This window comes from Amia ocellicauda, chromosome 7 (assembly GCF_036373705.1).
Source record: "Amia ocellicauda isolate fAmiCal2 chromosome 7, fAmiCal2.hap1, whole genome shotgun sequence".
Taxonomy (NCBI): domain Eukaryota; kingdom Metazoa; phylum Chordata; class Actinopteri; order Amiiformes; family Amiidae; genus Amia; species Amia ocellicauda.
In genome coordinates, this window is record NC_089856.1 from 39,373,696 (window position 1) to 39,394,163 (window position 20,468).

Consider the following 20,468-nt stretch of genomic DNA (forward strand, 5'->3'; position numbering starts at 1 on the left):
GTGTAAATTGTAAATTAGAAGTATTATATTTTGAATTGCTATGTTTTATGTAAATTTAACTTGTAATGATTGATGCCTTTATTTAACTGTATTTTTGCACTTTGTTTTGCACTTATGTTGTAAGTTGCCCTGGATAAGGGCGTCTGCCAAGAAATAAAAATAATAATATAATAATAATAATAATAATAATAATAATAATAATAATAATAATAATAATAATAATAATAATAATAATATATTTTGTTCACCGAGATCCGATGTGTGATTTAAGGGTTCCCTTAATTTTTTGAGCAGTGTTCAAGTTTATTACTGCCAGTGGGGATCTGCCCCTTCTTCCTATATCAATAAAATAGTAATTATTAATATAGGTGAGGCAGGTGGAATTGTACAGATCAAAACAAAGAAATGGAATATCCCTCTTAAAAGGATAGTGTCCTTGGTGACACAAAAAAATCAAAATTTCATTTTAAAGGGACTGTTAAAACTCTTGCTTTAACCTGGACTTTTGTCGTGTACATACAATGCAGGTCTCTGAATCCCTGCAGCATAAGATCTCAAGACCTACATGCATGCAACATCAAGGCGTGACACATTAAACTGAATCATGGCCCAAGTTGCTATTTTTGGCTCCTTCATTGGATGCAATGGAGAGCTAATATTAGTTGGGAATTTAGTCATGTCACAGCAGATACCTCCATGGTATTAACTTCAAACTGATTCTGTAACACTGGCAGAGTGAGTCTATATTAAGGCTATTACCAAGAGACAATTAAAAAAGTATGTCACGTAACAGTGCTCTTTCCCCTTAAGGTGCGTGTTGTTTTGTCCGAGAAAAGTCCCTAAAACAATTGGTTTTGTTCAACTCCTCAAACTGTTTCGATTCTGCATTCGAATTGGCCCTGAATGAATCAGAAGTGTGTATCAGAGGAGCACAAATCTGTCCTTACATCGTTACACCTGCTCCATCAATCCCTCATCCTGCAGATCTACAGCACCAGGCACACACAACAATCGCAAGGCCCTTTAAAACTTAACTTTCATCCTTGTGGAACAAAACCCATCTCCGTGGCTTTGTTTGTTTGTTTAAAAAAGCAGAAATAGTTATCTGTAGAGAGAGTTCAAAAAGCCACAGCAGGGGGACGCAATGCAACAGTAGCTTCACACGCAGCCACTGAAACATGCAACGCATTGCACACGCTCAACACACAAGGTGTCAGATCACACTAAACCTTGAAAGCACTATCTAAGTGCTCCACTGGGAACTTACCAAACTGTGACCATAAATCATAGCTAGGGCATTGTGTTTTTCTCGTCTGGGCTGTGTAACCTGTATTTCAGTGCTCCAGCACCATGAGGCCGATATAGGCTCCTCTTAAAGCCATTAGTCGAGCAGCCCTGAACTATCATCCCACATGGGCCGATGTTCTGGACGTGTTTGTACCCGTTTCCTTCCACTGTGTTTACTGGGCTGCTGGCTCTAACCAGGGCACCGGTTCAGTTCCGACTCACTACCCACACCTAGTGAGGATGGAAAGGCAAATTTTATCTAAAGATGCTGCGTGCGAGCGAGTCATTTTTCAATCATTTTGTGGCTTATTTGTACTTAACGAATTGCTATAAAACCCTTTAATTTAATGTATAGTAGCACTATATGTTTAAAGGTATGGCAGTAGCAGTAACATATTCCTATGGATATTTACACTGTGTTATTGTATATTTTTATATAGGCAACACAATCGCCATTCGCCAGCGCGACGGGCACTGATTATAATATTGACAAGTACAGCAGCACATTGTTGTGTAATATTGCGTGCGTTCATGATACTCAGTCATCACAGATTGTGAAACTGAAGTGCTTTGCGACGCGAATATGAACTCGCCCAGGTATTATTGGGTTGTATGAGAAGTACACTGTCAAATGTTTTACTTTTTTACTACTGCGTGTCATTGCCGTCATATGTATTTGTTATTGCACGCGCTATGCTGCCATTTCTTATATGCATTAATCATGTAACATGCAAATATGCAGTGTTTTATTAATACAAAAGGAACCAAGCTCACTTGATTATTGCAATATGATCTGAGTCCTGAGAAAAAACGGAGTGAATCACGAAAACGATCCCGAGTGACAAGCTGCGCAGTTTGTACGCAATACAGTGACAGCAGCGCAGACGGATACATTGTGTCCCAGCAAACAGAGCGAACCGATTCCGTTTGAAACGACCCCAGTGTGAGGGGTGACACGTCTGCCTGTATAGAGATCATATCTTTAGCATGATTTATTGGTACATGACTTCTGACATGTGACATAGTATTACATACGCCAACCTGTTGGTTCATCAGTAACACTCAGAATTGCTGCAACTATATTATTTTCAACCTCCGCCATTTCTGTCTGGTCCGTTTCTCGATACGGTCACAAGTTCTTGTTCAAAGGCGGCTGAAACTTGTCGTGTTGTGGTCGCAAAAATGCGCCTCTATTCTGATTGGTTGCGGTAGTCAGCTGACGCACTGCGTCGACACGCAAGAACTTGATGCTGTATTGACATTCTCACAGACCGTGCCGGCAATTGACTAGGACCCTTGCTGGAAAATTGCCGGCAATAACCCATTCACACAGACCTTGCTGGCAAGTGGCTACAGTGACGTCTGGAGGATAAAGATTGCAATACAGCTTACCAAGTCTAGAGTCTAGGCATTTCAAGATTCTGGCTTGAGCAATCCTGAACAGGTCTGAAAGCTGGCCATGGTGCTTTTTGGACATTTGTTGTTCCATAGCATGGGAAGAAACTTCACAAGTCAGAAATGGGTCATTCAGAATGGAGACAAAAGTAATCTCAGTCCTGTGAAAAGGCCGGCACAATAGCTGATATGGGTCATTAACAGTCGACAGTTGGGCTGCTACATTTCTAAAACCTTCAGAGGAAAATATACCTTTGATATTTGATAGCAATAAGATTGTATGTTTATTGTTGAGGTTACATCTGAGTGCGAGGTGGAGCTATTTCAAAATCAGCAGGGTCCCCAGTAGGCGTCAGGGCCAGATCTGTGCAGAAGGGCCAAAGCAAGGACCTCCGGAGGGAGTTTTAGGAAGTGAAAGAGTCAAGAATGGCTGACTTCACATGCGCAACAACATTAATAATAATAATAATAATAATAATAATAATAATAATATAACAAACATCATAAATAAACATTGCATATACAAATATAGATTAAGAGTGATAATTCCGAGGAATACATTCCTTCTGCCAAAGCCATGAATAAACAAAGGTTACTACTGGTGGCTCATCCATTTATGATCTAAACAACTCCTGCTTTAAAACATGACTATACGTGTGTTACAGATGTATGCAGTCTGAGTCACACTACAAGCTTAGCAAACAAATCATATTTACAGTTGATGCAAAGCGCAGATTTCGCATAATGTTTCATAACATTGTATCCTGTTAGCATTTAGAGTTAACAAATTGTCACTGGAGAGGCCAGTAAGCGCAACACAGAAATTATTTCAATGCTAATACATACATAAAATGTATATTCCACACAAACACATATACAATACACATATACTGTATTTATGTACACAAACATACACACACACATTTCTTCTTGGTGTGATTGAAGGCTGTGCGCAGGTATTATTTTAAATGCATATTTACATTATGTTAATCCTGTCAAGGATTTCTGAAAGCTAATTTAGATTGTTGTCCACAGAACACTGACATGCTCAACAATCACATTAAAATCTGTCACTAGCCATTGTGAATACTTTGGAAATACTTCTAAATCTTATTGCCTGCTAATTTCCTGATCAGTATAACCTTTTTAATTCAGCAAAATGTAATAATGGGTGATGTCAGTTCCTATAAGGCATGACAGGGTGTGTACTGCAAAATCTTGCATCTACATTTTATTTGCATTTTCATTTGTAGCACATTCTAATAGTTCTTCTAAATCTCTCACAGTTATTGATAGGCAAATTTTTTTTGAAGTACAACTTGAATAGCTGCAACCTCCAAATAGCAGTAGAGTATTTGTCTATAGTATGCTAAAATCTATCAATGAATTCATTGACTCTAGTAGTAATATATAGTACATTTCACAATACCAGTAGTTTCCTCTTTATATGTATAGTTATTTATATAACTCATAGGACTAGAAATGTCTATTAAAGTACCTGCACAAAAATATGTTAACCTAGTAAGATGATTTGTTCTATGAAGCTTTATGAGGTTACCAAAGATCTGCATACTGTATGGGAAAATCTTCATATTGCAAACATTTTAAACAGTAAAAGTGCCCTTTTCTTTCTTTAGACATGCTTATACATAGCAAACTTCAGTCTGGAATCTGACTGTGATTCATCATTGGATCATTACAAAAATACAACTTAGCTCAAACCAGCAGTTAGTATTAACATGGTATACAATTTGCATGTGCTCAGAATTGGCTAGCGTACTCTGAAGAGGAAAAGAATATCTTGCCTTAACACGACCACCCACAGACATCAAAACGCTGAAGCAAAATGCACGTAGGTCTGTGTGTTACAGCCATGTAAGTTACCATTTATGGGATCTGTGTTTTCATAACTTTTCCTTCAACTATTCTGTCTTTGGAGTTTAGTGAAGTGAGACCTACATCTGTTGAGTAATACTCCCTGCTTGATAACTCCGCGAAAGTGGATGCATTGAAGATGAAGCAATCTCCAAAGGAACTATTAAATTAGCTGGAGAATGCGGTGTTTTTCTCATGTTCCTGAAAGCAGATACAGAATTAATCAATTAATAAATATTAAGGTCTTCAGGTTTTATACCACACTATGTGATTATTACTGAACAATAAGATCCAGACCAATTTATTTTGTCATCTTCTCTTCTTGAATGTCTTGAGAGGAAAAACACATTATAGAAAACACCCCATAGATAAGAGCTGAAGAGACTGACAATTTGATGTACGATTACGAAGGTTTAAAACCATCCTGAATTAAACTGCTTTCAGCAAGTGAAGAACAGAATATGGAATTCAGTTTTGAACCCATCCTTCAGAATAAACTTTGCAAAAACATGTTTTTTTTGTTGTTTTTTTCTGTCATTACTCATATAAATCAGATTTGGCTGAAAGCAGTGTAAATTACAAATGTGCAACCTATTACGTTTTTATTTCTAAGCAGTAGAAAGTGGCTTCTGCAATTGCCTACATGCTTGTAATTTGTGGGCAGGTCAAAGTTTTGATTTGATCTGGCCTCTCTCTCATTTGCATGACCTTCCAAAACACAAAACAACAAAAAAACAGGACTAAGTAGTTCTGTCAACACTTGTGAAATAAACCACATGTGAAAAATAAAGCAAAAATAGACAGAAAGCTTTGTCTCCCAGCAAATATGTGCAAGATTGTAAGTATGCCACATTATCTCCTTCAGCGAGATTGGCAAATTAAACATTAAATTACATATGGTTTGGAAGTATTCAAGATATGAACTATAATGAACTGTAATATATACAAGTTATCGGTCTGGTAAAGCCCAGATGTGATAAAGCACATTTGAACATAGTCAATTAAGAATCTGCACAAACATTACAGGAAGTATTCAGACAGAAGGATGACCACCATAAAGACAAGACCATCTTGTGAATTGCAGTGAGATAACGGGGTCGATCACCGGAGTCCAGTCAGTCCCAATGGACTATACATAACTGTGTGTGTGTGTATGCGTGTATGGGCAAAGTGCATGTTAAAGCAACGTTACACTAAAGCCAGAGGTGAAACTGTGTGGCACTTCCAATATCTTCAGCTTGCCATGCACAATGCAGGTTGCATTTGGTTTTAATGTGCAAAGCAATTCAGTCAAGCTATAGGGATGAACAGCAACCCTGTATTGACCTAAAACACTTAACAAATACAAAAGCAGATGCAGTATTAAACACCTCATACTTAATGCTACCATTGCTGAAGTGGTCATTGTGAACCACATCTGTAAAACCTAATATCATCCACCTATCAGAAAAAGGTAACAATTATTATATTATTACTAGCAGTCATTTAAATACACTTATTTTACACTAAGAAAATAACACTTCACTGATGCATCTCATATAATTACAGCACTGAGTCAGAAACTGTTCCCGCATTAGGCAGATCATTGCTTCATTGCCATTTCAGTGATTGACTGCTACACAGGACAAGGAAATGCATGTGATTGTCTGAAATCCATATAAACTTGGGTGACTTTATAATACAAATCATTCTAAATTAGAAGCAAAAATGAAGCCCCTCTCTTTCTAGTACACATGCAAAATCCTTAATTTTACTATACTTTTGTTACACTGGGGGAAGTAAACTCAGTTCTGATTTGTTATGGATTCTGCCAAAAGCTAACAGTGCACTTTTCCTGGCAAAACAGCAGAAAACCAATTAGCTTAATTGTGAATTGCTCCTTTACAGCTAACCCTCCAAGCTGCTGCTGTGTTTCATGTTTTGATTTTAACCACAGCACTTTAGACTTAGTGTGATGCAAAATAATATGCTGCAACAGTTTATATGTTAAGGCATGTCAGAGCAATCAACCCCTGTGCCTTCCCTAACATCCTATCTTTCACTCTTACACCTTCTCCTTTAAAGCATATATTAAAGCTCAGCCTTATCTCATAATGTTCATGGTTAATACTACCATTCATCAGAATCCTGACATCCCAAATCCAAGTGGTCTGGGCAATCCATTTTAGAAATTGCATTTTCCTATTTCTGTCATTTTAATATTCCTTTATCACTGTAAGTTTATATATATATATATACACTCACCTAAAGGATTATTAGGAACACCTGTTCAATTTCTCATTAATGCAATTATCTAACCAACCAATCACATGGCAGTTGCTTCAATGCATTTAGGGGTGTGATCCTGGTCAAGACAATCTCCTGAACTCCAAACTGAATGTCTGAATGGGAAAGAAAGGTGATTTAAGCAATTTTGAGCGTGGCATGGTTGTTGGTGCCAGACGGGCCGGTCTGAGTATTTCACAATCTGCTCAGTTACTGGGATTTTCACGCACAACCATTTCTAGGGTTTACAAAGAATGGTGTGAAAAGGGAAAAACATCCAGTATGCGGCAGTCCTGTGGGCGAAAATGCCTTGTTGATGCTAGAGGTCAGAGGAGAATGGGCCGACTGATTCAAGCTGATAGAAGAGCAACTTTGACTGAAATAACCACTCGTTACAACCGAGGTATCCAGCAAAGCATTTGTGAAGCCACAACACGTACAACCTTGAGGCGGATGGGCTACAACAGCAGAAGACCCCACCGGCTACCACTCATCTCCACTACAAATAGGAAAAAGAGGCTACAATTTGCACAAGCTCACCAAAATTGGACAGTTGAAGACTGGAAAAATGTTGCCTGGTCTGATGAGTCTCGATTTCTGTTGAGACATTCAGATGGTAGAGTCAGAATTTGGCGTAAACAGAATGAGAACATGGATCCATCATGCCTTGTTACCACTGTGCAGGCTGGTGGTGGTGGTGTAATGGTGTGGGGGATGTTTTCTTGGCACACTTTAGGCCCCTTAGTGCCAACTGGGCATTGTTTAAATGCCACGGCCTACCTGAGCATTGTTTCTGACCATGTCCATCCCTTTATGACCACCATGTACCCATCCTCTGATGGCTACTTCCAGCAGGATAATGCACCATGTCACAAAGGTCGAATCATTTCAAATTGGTTTCTTGAACATGACAATGAGTTCACTGTACTAAACTGGCCCCCACAGTCACCAGATCTCAACCCAATAGAGCATCTTTGGGATGTGGTGGAACGGGAGCTTCGTGCCCTGGATGTGCATCCCACGAATCTCCATCAACTGCAAGATGCTATCCTATCAATATGGGCCAACATTTCTAAAGAATGCTTTCAGCACCTTGTTGAATCAATGCCACGTAGAATTAAGGCAGTTCTGAAGGCGAAAGAGGGTCAAACACAGTATTGGTATGGTGTTCCTAATAATCCTTTAGGTGAGTGTATATATATATATATATATATATATATATAATAAGACATGAATAAAATGTGTCAAGACTGGGAGAGAAAAAACACAGGTAAGAATCGTTTCTGGAATATTATCCATCTAATAAGACGGCTTTCAAATAAAACTTGGAATACCACAATTAGTGTTCCATAAGAAGAAAGAAAATCCCTTCCAAAAACACACATCAGGACATCATTTATCACCAATGAAAAACAGCAGTAATAAAAAGGACTAGAATACATATTGCTTTCAACATTTATTTCTTGCTGCTTGTTTTAAGTGTTCAGGCCATCAATTACTGATTTTTACTTTGACGCAATTCACAAAGGAAATTAACACAATACATCACATTGTGTGTGTGGGTGTGTTTCTGCACTTGCCCGTGCATGCGTTTGAAAAAGGGAGCCGGAGAAAGTGAAAGAGAGATAGAGAGGTAAGGTGCACGGCCACTAGAATCGAATCCTATGAAAGAACCGAGAGCACATTCATTAGAAATGTCTCCGCCCAATGCAGAGGAGCAGGTTTGTAAATGCAATCACTGTCAAACGCAGATTAATTGGAGGAGCTTTAAGGCTAGCATCCAACCATTTTCTTTATTGCCTCTGGTAGAGAGCGACACAGGTTTTTTAGTTTGCTTAGTGTTTTTACACCAGAATCCCTACTGCAGTATGGATAAGTCATACACTCTCATGGATTTGTTTTGGTTTATTGTTAGTTTGTTTACTTTTGGGGTTGCAAAAGCATCAATTTGTATTAAAATATGAATATGCATTATTGTGGAAAAATTGCAAAATTGCTTATGGGGGTTTTAGATTTGTCCAGGTACTCATAGCACTGTCTCACTGCACACACTGCTCATTTGAACCAATTTCACAGAAAATGTGTCATTGAATGCACCAACAACAGGACTGATATAATATAATGACCTCAAAGCATGATATTAAAGCAGTTACAATGATTCTCTCACACACAAAAAAATGCTGCCCATAGAACGGGAGAGGGAGAGAGAAAAAGAGAGAGGGAGGGCGACTTTACTGCATTTACACATTTGGAAAAAGAGGAGTCTATTTTTTTAAAGGATTACAATTAGAGAAAACACAACAAAACATAGCAAATTACATGAATATTTCCCTTAATCAAGACTCTCCACCTCTTAAAATGCAACCTAACTTTCCTGCAAAGAAAGTGTAATATGAAGAAGTTAGAAAATAGGACACTTTTTACTTATGCAGGATTTTTAATTTAATTGGATTCTCTATCAGGTATTACTGGGGCTTCAATTACACATGCTACCCCACAAAGGGTTAGAGATTCAATCAAAATATAGGGTTCTTTAAAAAGACAAAGGATGCACCATTAGCAGTTCCATCTCCTTGACCTTGGAGAGGATGAGCGAGATGCCAAATACCACCACCAACCACACCAGAGTGCTGGTGCACATGGCGTTTTTCTTCTTCAACCTGCCCAGGGACTTCAGGGGATGAACCACCCCCATGTACCTGTGCATGCTGATGCAGGTCAGAAAAAGGATGCTCCCGTACAGGTTGACGTGGAAGATGAAGCGCTGCAGCTTGCACATGAGATCCCCAAAAACCCAATCCGTCTTGTCAAAATAGTAGAAGATCAGTAGCACAAAAATAATAAAAGAGAGGCATGCAGTGTTAAAAGCAAAGAAACTGGTTGCTGTGTGGTAATTAGATTTCAACAAAAAGTAATTTCATTTGGAGAACTGGCCCCATATTGGTTTAATTTTGTTATTTATAACATGTTGACCCCCATTCATTTCAGAGGAACAAAGCTCTATACTTTATCCATACCTGTCGGGATTCTAATTGCTTATTCCCTTTGTGGCAAGCAAGGTATCAGCTGTCCACTTTGAAGAGGTCAGCATGTCCTTGGTGGGGCATAGTTATACTTCTACCACAGAGACAAAGGAGATGTACTATGTAGTCAAGGGTACATCGAGTGTTACCTTACAAGTAAAGAAAGATGCAAATATTTACAACTGAACTCTCCCCACTTCATGCCTTTGCACGCCTCAGGGGAAGATGTACCTCTTTCAAAGCCAGCTACCTACTTCCTAAATAATCACTAGATAATCACTCATGACTCAAAGATCATGCCATGTTTAAGAAATGAATGCAACAAAGCATAAACACTGCCACTGCCAGATTAGCATGATTTTCAAAAGCATCCAGATCAGCAGTTAATCACAAAATCTTTTGAAGTCTAATTTATATCACCAAATCACTTTATTTATATACAGTTCGTAAATGCAGGAAGTGGATAGTCTTTGGATTTGATTCGATTTTATATAAACCCCCTGGAAACGAGTGACACAAATGAGGTTTTAATGAGCAACTGCTATACAACCATATTTGTAAGTCGCACCCTTTTGAACATCGCCGTCTGAATAAAACAAAATGCATTTGGTCGTTTCAATCATTACACAACAGGAGTGAGACTTCAAGCCCTTTCTATTTATAACGATTATACAAAAATATCCCCCTAGCTTCCTGAACAGACTGCCAAGACCAGACTGGTAACTCCCGCTTCCAAAACCTAAACGCAGACAGCAACGGTAACACAAACCTTTTGTTTAATACACAAAGCAAATCTGGAGGAAACTGAAAGTAAGGTTCCTACTCACCTTTATAAATTCCAACTGCTACACAATTTAGCATGTAACACCCAAATAATTCAGATTAAATGGATTTAAACTATCAGGAAAACACAATTCCAAATTATTTAAAGCAGGTTTATATTATCATTTTAAAAGAACATCTAGATTACTAGCAACTGAATGTATTTTCAATTCAGAATGCATTTATTTTTAAAATACATGATAAAAAATCATGCAAGAACCAAGCAGCAATTACAGATGGAGTGCATGAAAATGAACCATTCCCATTCCTGAACTATCTGAATCAAAGAGTAGCCCGAATTCTTGAGAAAAGCAAAGCCAAAGAGACCACAAAATAAATGTTCTGGTTGACTGCAGCAGTACGTTTGAAAGAGAGTTCTCTGAGCTTCTCATGAAAGGGCAAGTTGCAGACATAAGCAACCTCTTCCTCTGTCATTATCAACCAACTAATTTTCTGCCTTTAAGCAAACAACTCAAGGGAGCCTGTCTGTATACTGTATAAACAACCACTTGCAGTTCTGCAGAGCATGCATCAGATTCATCCACTTGATATTTTTGTTCTTTTTATCAAGACAAGGGTTGGGTTACTGGGAAAGAAAATGCTGCTACATTTTAAATTGTAGGCATACTGTTCATTCTTACAATTCCTTTCAAAGTCTGCCAACCGTTTGTCAAAATTCAATCTGGGGTATTATTTTAAAACTTTTATTTGTCACATTTCACTCAAGTACAAGGTCAGACATAGATGAAGTCGCTTTGCATTTGTGTTGTTGTTGTTAAATGCCAGCTACTGTTTCTGCCCATCATGCACATAAATTGGATGCATCAGTACATCACAAGAGAATGAGGAAAGTCATATTAATAGTTAGTTTGTCTCACATTCTGGTAATTTAACACTGTATACATGCAATAATTTAAGTCACATTGCTAGTTTTTAATAAATCATGTTAAACATATAAAAATAAAAAAATAATAATGTTGAAATCTTAGACAAAGCACCATGTAATCCAACAAAATATTTGTATGTTTATCACTTACTCTGTCCATTCATATAGCATCATATGTAGGCATATAGTGCATGGTGGCATAGAGTTGAGCAATACTGAGGGCTCAATGAATTGAATCAGTAGTGTCAGTGAGAAAAGTTGAACTTGACGGATGACGTTACAGCAATTTATGCAATTGCTTTACTCAATACAATTTTATGAAACCAGATTTTTTTTTTTCAAAGAGCAGGTCAAATAAATGTCCATTATTTGTGTTTGCATGATTTTCAGGGTTGTGGATGAATAGTGACAGATAGCACAGAGTGTTTTTTCTTTTTTTGGCTAAATAGCCTTTTATCGTATATCAACTTTACTCATTATTTTTTCTATAATATAATTAATTTTGTGAACAGCACAGATTGCTGCAATTCAGTTTTTTATTGTATTTTTTGCTAAATCAGCAATGATAACTAATTATAAAAGTTACCTAATTTACAGTGTCTCTGATTCTCAAATCAGATGCTATAATACATTTTTAAAAATGACTTTTCACTTATGCAAAACATTACAAAACACGTATGCAAAACATTACAAAATATGAGGTGGGTTGGGTAATGTGTCAAATACTTCATTTGCAAAAACAAAGAGGCTTGAAGTCTTACCAAATACTTAATTGTGTGTATCTGTTCAGTCATTGCTCAACCCCATCTAAGCCTAAGTAATGTTTTGACCCAAAGATTATACACAGTCCATTCACAGACGCGTATCTCCATTCTGAGTGTATTCAGAGACGATGTGGAGGGCAGTTTCCTCGCTTTTGGACTGCAGAGTGTTGTCACTTCGTTTGGAGTTTTTTCTGGTGGCTCTGGACAATCGTCGCCGGAATGTGTCCCCGGCCAGAAAGTATAAAATTGGATCCACGCAGCTATTCAAGCTGGCGAGCCCTCGAGTTACTTGGTAGGTGGCGTACACCCGGTTATTGAAATCACACATCTCTGAACTCTGGAAGTACAGCCTGGCCCTGAGGTTCAGGTTCTTCATGACGTGGAAGGGGAGATAGGACACGGCAAACACCGCCAGCACGATGATCACCAGGTGGATGGACTTCCTCCTCAACGGCGCGTTGTTCATGTCGTTGGTGATCAGCGCTTTGGCGATCAAGCCATAGCAGCCAAGGATGATCATGAAGGGGATGCAGAAGCCGAACACAGTGGTGCACATGCTGTAGATGAAGTAACTGGGCAGCTCATCCTCCGTCGTGGTGTCGTAGCAAGTGGTGGCGTTTCTCTTGGAACCGGTGCGGGAGTAGTAGAGGATGGGCGAGATGCCAACCACCACCACCAGCCACACCAGAGCGCTGGTGCACACAGCGTTTTTCTTCTTCAACCTGCCCAGAGACTTCAGGGGATGAACCACCCCTGTGTACCTATGCACGCTGATGCAGGTCAGAAAAAGGATGCTCCCGTACAGGTTGACGTGGAAGATGAAGCGCTGCAGCTTGCACATGAGATCCCCAAAAACCCAATCTGTCTTGTTGAAGTAGTAGAAGATCAGCACGGGGAGGGACAGGACGTAGAAGAAATCGGCCAGGGCCAGGTTGAACATGTACACCGATATGCTACTCCAGGGCTTCATGTGGAAGATGAACATCCAGATGGCCACGCTGTTCCCAATCAGTCCAGTGATGAAGACCAGGATGTAAACAGTGGGCAGGTAGTAGAACTGAAAGCCAGTCCTCGTCAGGGAGCATGCTTTGATAGGGCTTTCTATCTCTGAGACATTCAAAAGTGCAGTCAAGTTGAATTCTGCTGTCATGTTGTCTGGAAAAGGCAAGTACATTGACTGTTAAAAAGGGGGGAAATTAGAATTGTGAACTGACAGCATGGATTATGCAAATGTGGCTCTGCTAAATGATTGTTGTAATTTCTGTCATAAATCGTTGTGCAATGCAAATGGTCCCGTTTTGCTTGTAGGTTATAGTACATTGTGTTTTGGCTACTGTGTCAGACATCTCTGTCATGTGTCTATTTGTTTCATGTGCAGAAAAATAAATAAATAAGCAGGCTACAGAATAATGTAAATATGTCCATTAAGTTACCTACACCCAGCATGCATTTACAAACCAGCCCCTGCGATCTATGACGGGAAAGAGATTCAAAGTTTCTTACCGTGGACTCGCGTAGGAATCCGTCATTCCTTCTAGTTACAGGTTGTTATAAAAATATAACAAAACGCGAACATTACAACGTGCTGTACAGTGTCTCATATTTCCCAGGATCCGACCCTGCAAAGTTTCGCTCTTAGCAGCCCTGATCGTTGTGCTTGCTCTATAATAAGAGTCTAAGGAAGCAACTGCACGTCCTTGCAAAGAGCGTGCAAAAGGCGAGCAGCTCTCACCCGAAAGGAGGGGCGTCCGGGCTTCAGGCGTGGCTTTGGTGTATTGAAACAAAGGTCGCAGCGCAGATTTCCGCAGTTCTGCGCAAATCTGCAGCATTGCCGCGATTCCATTGGCGGAGCAGCTCAGGTCGGCGCAGAGCTGCGGAAATCTGCGCTGCACGAACGCGAGCAAACTTCTCCGGCGAGATCTGCGCGTTGATGAAGTAACTGCGGCGCAGAGTCGGGAGCACAAGTGGCCTCACAGCAAAACAGCGCGCATCGCCTCCGAAATGCTCATCACAGAACAGCACACCAAAAAGAACAAGTCTGCACGGTCTGCAGTAAAGATGCAATCATTTTTTGAAATATTATTATTATTAATATTTTGAAATGACTTCCAAATATCTAAATAAAAAAGTGTACTAGACATGTTATATGGAAAACCCGTAGATATGTATGTTTTACTTGCATTTGACGGATATGTATTCATTAATTCGGTTATTTCTTACATTTAATTAAGAAATGCATTACTTACTTGTTGTACCAGAAACGCCCGCAGGACAGACTGACAGATCGAGCCGATACACGCTGAGTAATATGTTTACATGGCCCTTACCATTGTAAATAAAGGCTAGGCGAGAGATAAGGGACATTATATCATTTGTGTTTTATTGCTATATAAATACATTGATTTTTACAATAATGTGTAATGTGTTTTCCTACGCCAAGTTTTTGAATGTCGTAAGTGTCATATTTAACTACATATGCAAGTGGTATACCTTTCACATTCTTCCCGGCTCTTCGTGAAGGACTTTATCACCAAGGGTTATCAGACATTAATATTCATATGTTATAGCTTTTTTCCTCTAAGAGAGCAAATTAAAACAAATGACTGAACTCAGAAAGGTGATTACTGCTGGTCTCACTGACTCCATCATTTTAATAATCAAGAAAACAGCACTAGCACAAACATTAATTTGAATTTGTGGCTTCAAACCACCTTTTAAGTTCTTTGTATAAACACTGATCAGCCATAACATTATGACCACCTACCTAATATTGTGTAGGTCCCCCTTTTGCAAACAAAAAAGCCCTAACCCGTCGAGGCATGGACTCCACTAGACCTCTGAAGGTGTGCTGTGGTATCTGGCACCAAGACGTTAGCAGCAGATCCTTTAAGTCCTGTAAGTTGCGAGGTGGGGCCTCCTTGGATCGGATTTGTTTGTCCAGCACATCCCACAGATGCTCGATTGGATTGAGATCTGGGGAATTTGGAGGCCAAGTCAACACCTTGAACTCGTGATTCATCAGACCAGGCCACCTTCTTCCATTGCTCCGTGGTCCAGTTGTGATGCTCACATGCCCATTGTAGGTGCTTTCGGCAGTGGACAGGGGTCAGCATGGGCACCCTGACTGGTCTGCGGCTGCGCAGCCCCATAAGCAACAAACTGCGATGCACTGTGTGTTCTGACACCTTCCTATCAGAACCAGCATTAACTTTTTCAACAATTTGAGCTACAGTAGCTCGTCTGCTGGATCAGACCACATGGGCCAGCCTTCGCTCCCCACGTGCATCAATGAGCCTTGGCCGCCCATGACCCTGTGGCCGGTTCACCGCTTTTCCTTCCTTGGACCACTTTTGATAGGTACTGACCACTGCAGACCGGGAACACCCCACAAGAGCTGCAGTTTTGGAGATGCTTTGACCCAGTCGTCTAGCCATCACAATTTGGGCCTTGTCAAAGTCACTCAGATCCTTACGCCCATTTTTCCTGCTTCTAACACATCAACTTTGAAGACAAAATGTTCACTTGCTGCCTTATATATCCCACCCACTGACAGGTGCCATGATAACGAGATTATCAGTGTTATTCACTTCACCTGTCAGTGGTCATAATGTTATGGCTGCTCGGTGTATGTATGTGTGTGTGAGAGAGAGAAAGAGAGTGTATGTTTGAAGGTGTTTGCATATCTATTTACTCAAATTCCTAGGAATACAGTGTACATAGTTAAAATGAACACCACCAACAACAAATACACATTTTTATGTACGCAACAACAAAGTGTACCTTTTTGGAAATTGTGGTGGTTGGCCAAGGAAAAACCCACACAGTCACCCTTCCCACTTTCAGTAAATTACTAGACATAAAATTGGCTCAGTGAAAGGAGGAGTTCAAGGACAAATGCACAGAAGCTGGCAGCCGGTGTGAATGGGAAGTTAAGGGCACAGAGAGAACTGAATAGTTCATTGAAATTCACAGAAGCAGACAAACCTAAAAGATCTCATTTCCATGCACCACTCGACCTGGGCTGGCTGAACAAGTCCTGCCTTACACCTTATTGCACCATGGCTTTAATCATTATGAAATATAGTTTCCATGAGGGCAATCAATGCTTCTTCTACCCATCAAGCACATCCATTATTCAATTATCGGCATATTAAAAAGCAGAGTGAGATCTATTGTATTGCTATGTTTAAAATCCGTTTGTTGTTGGTATGGTTACTATAGAGAAAAACATTACATAGTTTAATTTTAAGGCTATAGCAATACAAGCTGTTATACTGCTTTTTTGTTAGTGTGTATTTTTGGATGTCTACCACTAGTTGAAGTTTAAAAGCTCTTGCAAGCAAGTTACATTCAGATCTGAGGTAGAAGAAGAAAAGATGGAAGAAAAGATTAATCTGTGTCAATGAAACAAAAAACAGAATAAAAAAACATGATTGTGTTTGAATAAAGTCTCGAAAAGCCCTGAAGGCACAGTGCCAAAGAAAGTCTCTCTGTTCTGCTGTTTATTTACTTGAAACCCATATATTCTCTCTTACACCGTAGCTAGTTCTGAGATTTATCTGTCAATCCATATGGAAAACATGTGTAGAAATCAGATATGTACTCTAAATGCTTTCTGAAAGCTGTGACAGTAAGGAGCAAAAAGAAAGCAAAATGTAAAATGGAGTGACTGAATTCTTACAGTATACAATATATAAATACATTGTTTCCAGTTGCTGGTGCTTTCTTGTGTCAGCATACTACAACAGAGGATTGCTTTAAGGCATCATTCAGATTCACTTCAGGGCTGGGAAATAAAATGATTATATATTTTTTCTTCTGACTTATCAGGATGCTATGAGCAAGTATTTTGCTATGCTGCTATTAAAGAAATTGTGAGTGCGTGCTCCTTGTATAGCTGCAGGAGGTAATATGCTTATTGTAAAAATGTTCACTTTCTGTAAATTCTCCTTGGCGATCTACTTTATTCCATTCTTCCAGCACCCTTAGCAGGGTAATAACCATGCAGTGTATGGGAGGAAATACAACATCCTGTTTCTACTGCATTTGCCAAGAAGGCTTTCATGTTATATAGACAGAAACAAATGCACAAACTCACATTACTTAAATCGTAAATATCATTATACAAGTAGATGGCATATAAATTAATGAGAGCTGTTATTATAATATATATTTTTTAATGTACACATAATTTAAGCAGACAAAATACAGAAAGGTGAGGAAGTGAATTAAAATTAAATAACATTAGGTTGTGGATGCAATCCAGGTTATCTGAAAAAAAAAATGTTCCCAAGAGGGAGTATGGGATATTGCATCACACATTACAAATGCTGAAATCTCATAGCAAAGCTGCCGATAGGTCCTTGTGTGCAGTCACTCAGCTGAACACTTCCACTTCTCTGTTCATCTACGTTGCACATAAGGTGCACTGCTTCTTTTTCCACAGCCATGTAGGCCTTCATAGTGACCTTGCGAAGTTGGGGATCTGCATCCTAACATATCTTTCAAGTCAAAAACAGTTCCCTAGAAGGAGTTTGGGATACTATGTATCTGAGCTGTCGAAAGAGAGAACTTATGGCAGATGCATTCGCTAAAAAACACACACAAAGGAGCAGTACAATCACCAAAACCACAGGAATAAAACGCAAAGCATAAGGACACCAGGTCTCAAGGACAGATACAACCACTAGATGGAAATAGAGCAAGGAGCCAGACCTCAGAGTGCCTCGGACGGCTCAGCCAAACACAAAACTGTATTTCGAATAGAAGAAGCAGAACTCAGAACATCCAGCCCTTAAAAACGAATAATAGTGTGAGGTGTAGCCCAGCTCACCACTGCACAGGCATCAGATAGGGGCACATCTGTGCAGATGGCCCAGGACATCACCATGTTTTTGGTTAAAGGCACCACCATCCTTCTCCAGAAGGGAAGAGGATGGAAAGCCATCAACTTCACCAGCCAATTCAAGTGGAAAGGGGAGAGAACTTTTGCGAGAAAGGCAGGGTTTGATGCAGGGAGACTGTAGATCCATCAGCTGTGAAACATGTACAGGAAGGTATACAGAAAGTACCTGCAACTCATCTAAGCGATTGGCAGATACAATAGCCAATAAGTCACTTGAGTAAAGTGGTTCAAAGTGCGCCTTGGAATGTGTCTTGAGCATTACTTCAAGGCGCCACACCAGAAAACCAGTAGACACAGGGGGGTGAAGCCACCATGCCCCCAGGAAATGAGCCCCAGGGGACACATATCAATTCAAAACCTGGCAGGCTGAAATAACATGGATTGGGACTTCCACTCATTCAACAGGCACCTATACGAATTGAAGAATTACCACCATAGGGCAGCAGACTGGATCATGAGCTGGTCAGACACCAGGTCTGAATATTGTGACCACATAGAGGGAGTATGTATGGTGTCTGGTGGTAACAACAGCAGAAGACAGCCTGTAAAGCTGACAATTGCTTCATCTCAGGAGCCAAACCAGAGCTGCAACATTTAACTGGATAATCTGAGTGACTGCACATAAGGGCCACATTTCCATTGTGTGATTTGCAAAAACAATATTTTTAACAATAACTGCACCTGTTGAAACCTTTTCATGTCAAATAAATAATCTCACAGTACTGCAGAAAGACACACTGTTAAGCCCATATGCACAATTTCAATAATCTTGAAAGCCTTGCAAAATGGCAGTAAAATGTGAGGTAGATATAGAGTAATAGAGTGGTATCCATGCAATAAAAACTATAATATAAAACTTTCAGCCCTCATACCAAGTATTATCGCCATAATGCTACATTTTTATTTAACGTTATGAAAATCAAACAAGAAAAGTAATATCCTTGAACCAGACTTTGGTACACCAGCTATACCCAATAGCACAGATGCCCCCAGGTGCAGGCACACATTATGTTGCAGATTGCAGTTCGAGGAAATATTAAATTCCACATCACATTCTGGACTCTCACACAGGATTGAATAACTACACTCCACAGGGACAATCTGAAACCAGATCCACACAGCTTTTGAGCTTCCAAAATGAGACAATCAAGTATAGTGGAATAGCCCAGATACCACAGTCACACAGGTTTACCAAAAACGCCTACTAGTAATGATTTTGAATGATGCATAAGTATGTTCATGTTAAATGTGTAAACACTGCAGTGATTCAATCACACCTCTCGCCTCCCCCCAAAAAATTCAGAGATATTAAAATGTTGTTGTTTTTATAACTTGTAGCTGCAAATAAATAACAGCAATGCTTTGACGTTTTTAACTTGTTACTTATAGTAGGTCATTTATATTCCAGCATCCTCTCAAGGAATGCCATAATTCTAATTAGGACGAGCTGAGACCTGAGAGAAAAAGCTCCCTTGTGTCTGTGCATGTCAAGGAGACGAGGGATTAACGATTCCATTGCAATATCGCAGTAATTGTTTGCTGTTTACACTACGAATAATTAAGCTTTCGACATGCTGCAAGGCCCACTGATTGAAATATTCTTGCCAAGAGCTCAAGTGAGAAATATCTTACCCTGCTCATTTTTGAGGGACAGTTCTTTTTTTTCCACTCCCTTTAACCATCCTGTTGCTTTATCTCACCCTCCAAGTCATATTGAGCTGATTTGGGATCATACAGATCTCTGAGGCCAAATTACCTCGGGGACCACAGTCAGACTGGAGACTAGAGGTCCAGATAAGTGCACACAAATTAAGGCATATTTTAAGATGTGCAGTTGTTTCTATAAAAAATAAAATAAACATAGAAAGAGAACAAGTTTGCCAAATGAGGTGAGCTTAATTTACATGTGATATTTTTCCTTTCTCACATTGCTACAGGTAATGATGGGCCATAAAGCCTAACCTCAAATAGATTTGAAATGCAGAATGCAACGGCTCTGGGTCAATAATGATTTACTGAGCCTGGTAATCAAATTGTTTCTGTCTGAGACCGCATTGCAAAGGTTCCTGGAGTTCCTGAGATTTAAGGTTTTACGTTGTACATCAGATATAAATCTTAAAAGCCTCCTATTGATTTTGTGGCTGCGCCCGGAAATGTGAGGCTTGGGTATTCTTTAATATCTTCATTTTTATTTATTTAGTTTGGCTGTGAAATTCTACCTTGAACAGAAAGTTTGTTTGTTATTT

The 20,468-nt window shown here is 39.5% G+C and overlaps 1 protein-coding gene across 2 annotated transcripts; it reads right to left on the bottom strand.

The window, feature by feature from the left end:
- Positions 1 to 11,357: 11,357 nt before the first annotated feature.
- p2ry1 (purinergic receptor P2Y1) lies at positions 11,358 to 14,057 on the bottom strand. Of its 2 annotated transcripts, none has more exons than XM_066709495.1 (2): positions 13,821 to 14,057; positions 11,358 to 13,494 (listed from the first exon to the last, which is right to left on the bottom strand). In XM_066709495.1, exon 2 carries the CDS (start codon positions 13,489 to 13,491, stop codon positions 12,406 to 12,408), a length of 1,086 nt encoding a protein of 361 aa, XP_066565592.1. In that variant the 5' UTR covers positions 13,492 to 13,494; positions 13,821 to 14,057; the 3' UTR covers positions 11,358 to 12,405. The 2 variants fall into 2 exon arrangements, with proteins under 2 accessions (XP_066565592.1, XP_066565593.1); XM_066709496.1 differs by having other exon boundaries at positions 11,358 to 13,472; positions 13,821 to 14,056.
- Positions 14,058 to 20,468: the final 6,411 nt, after the last annotated feature.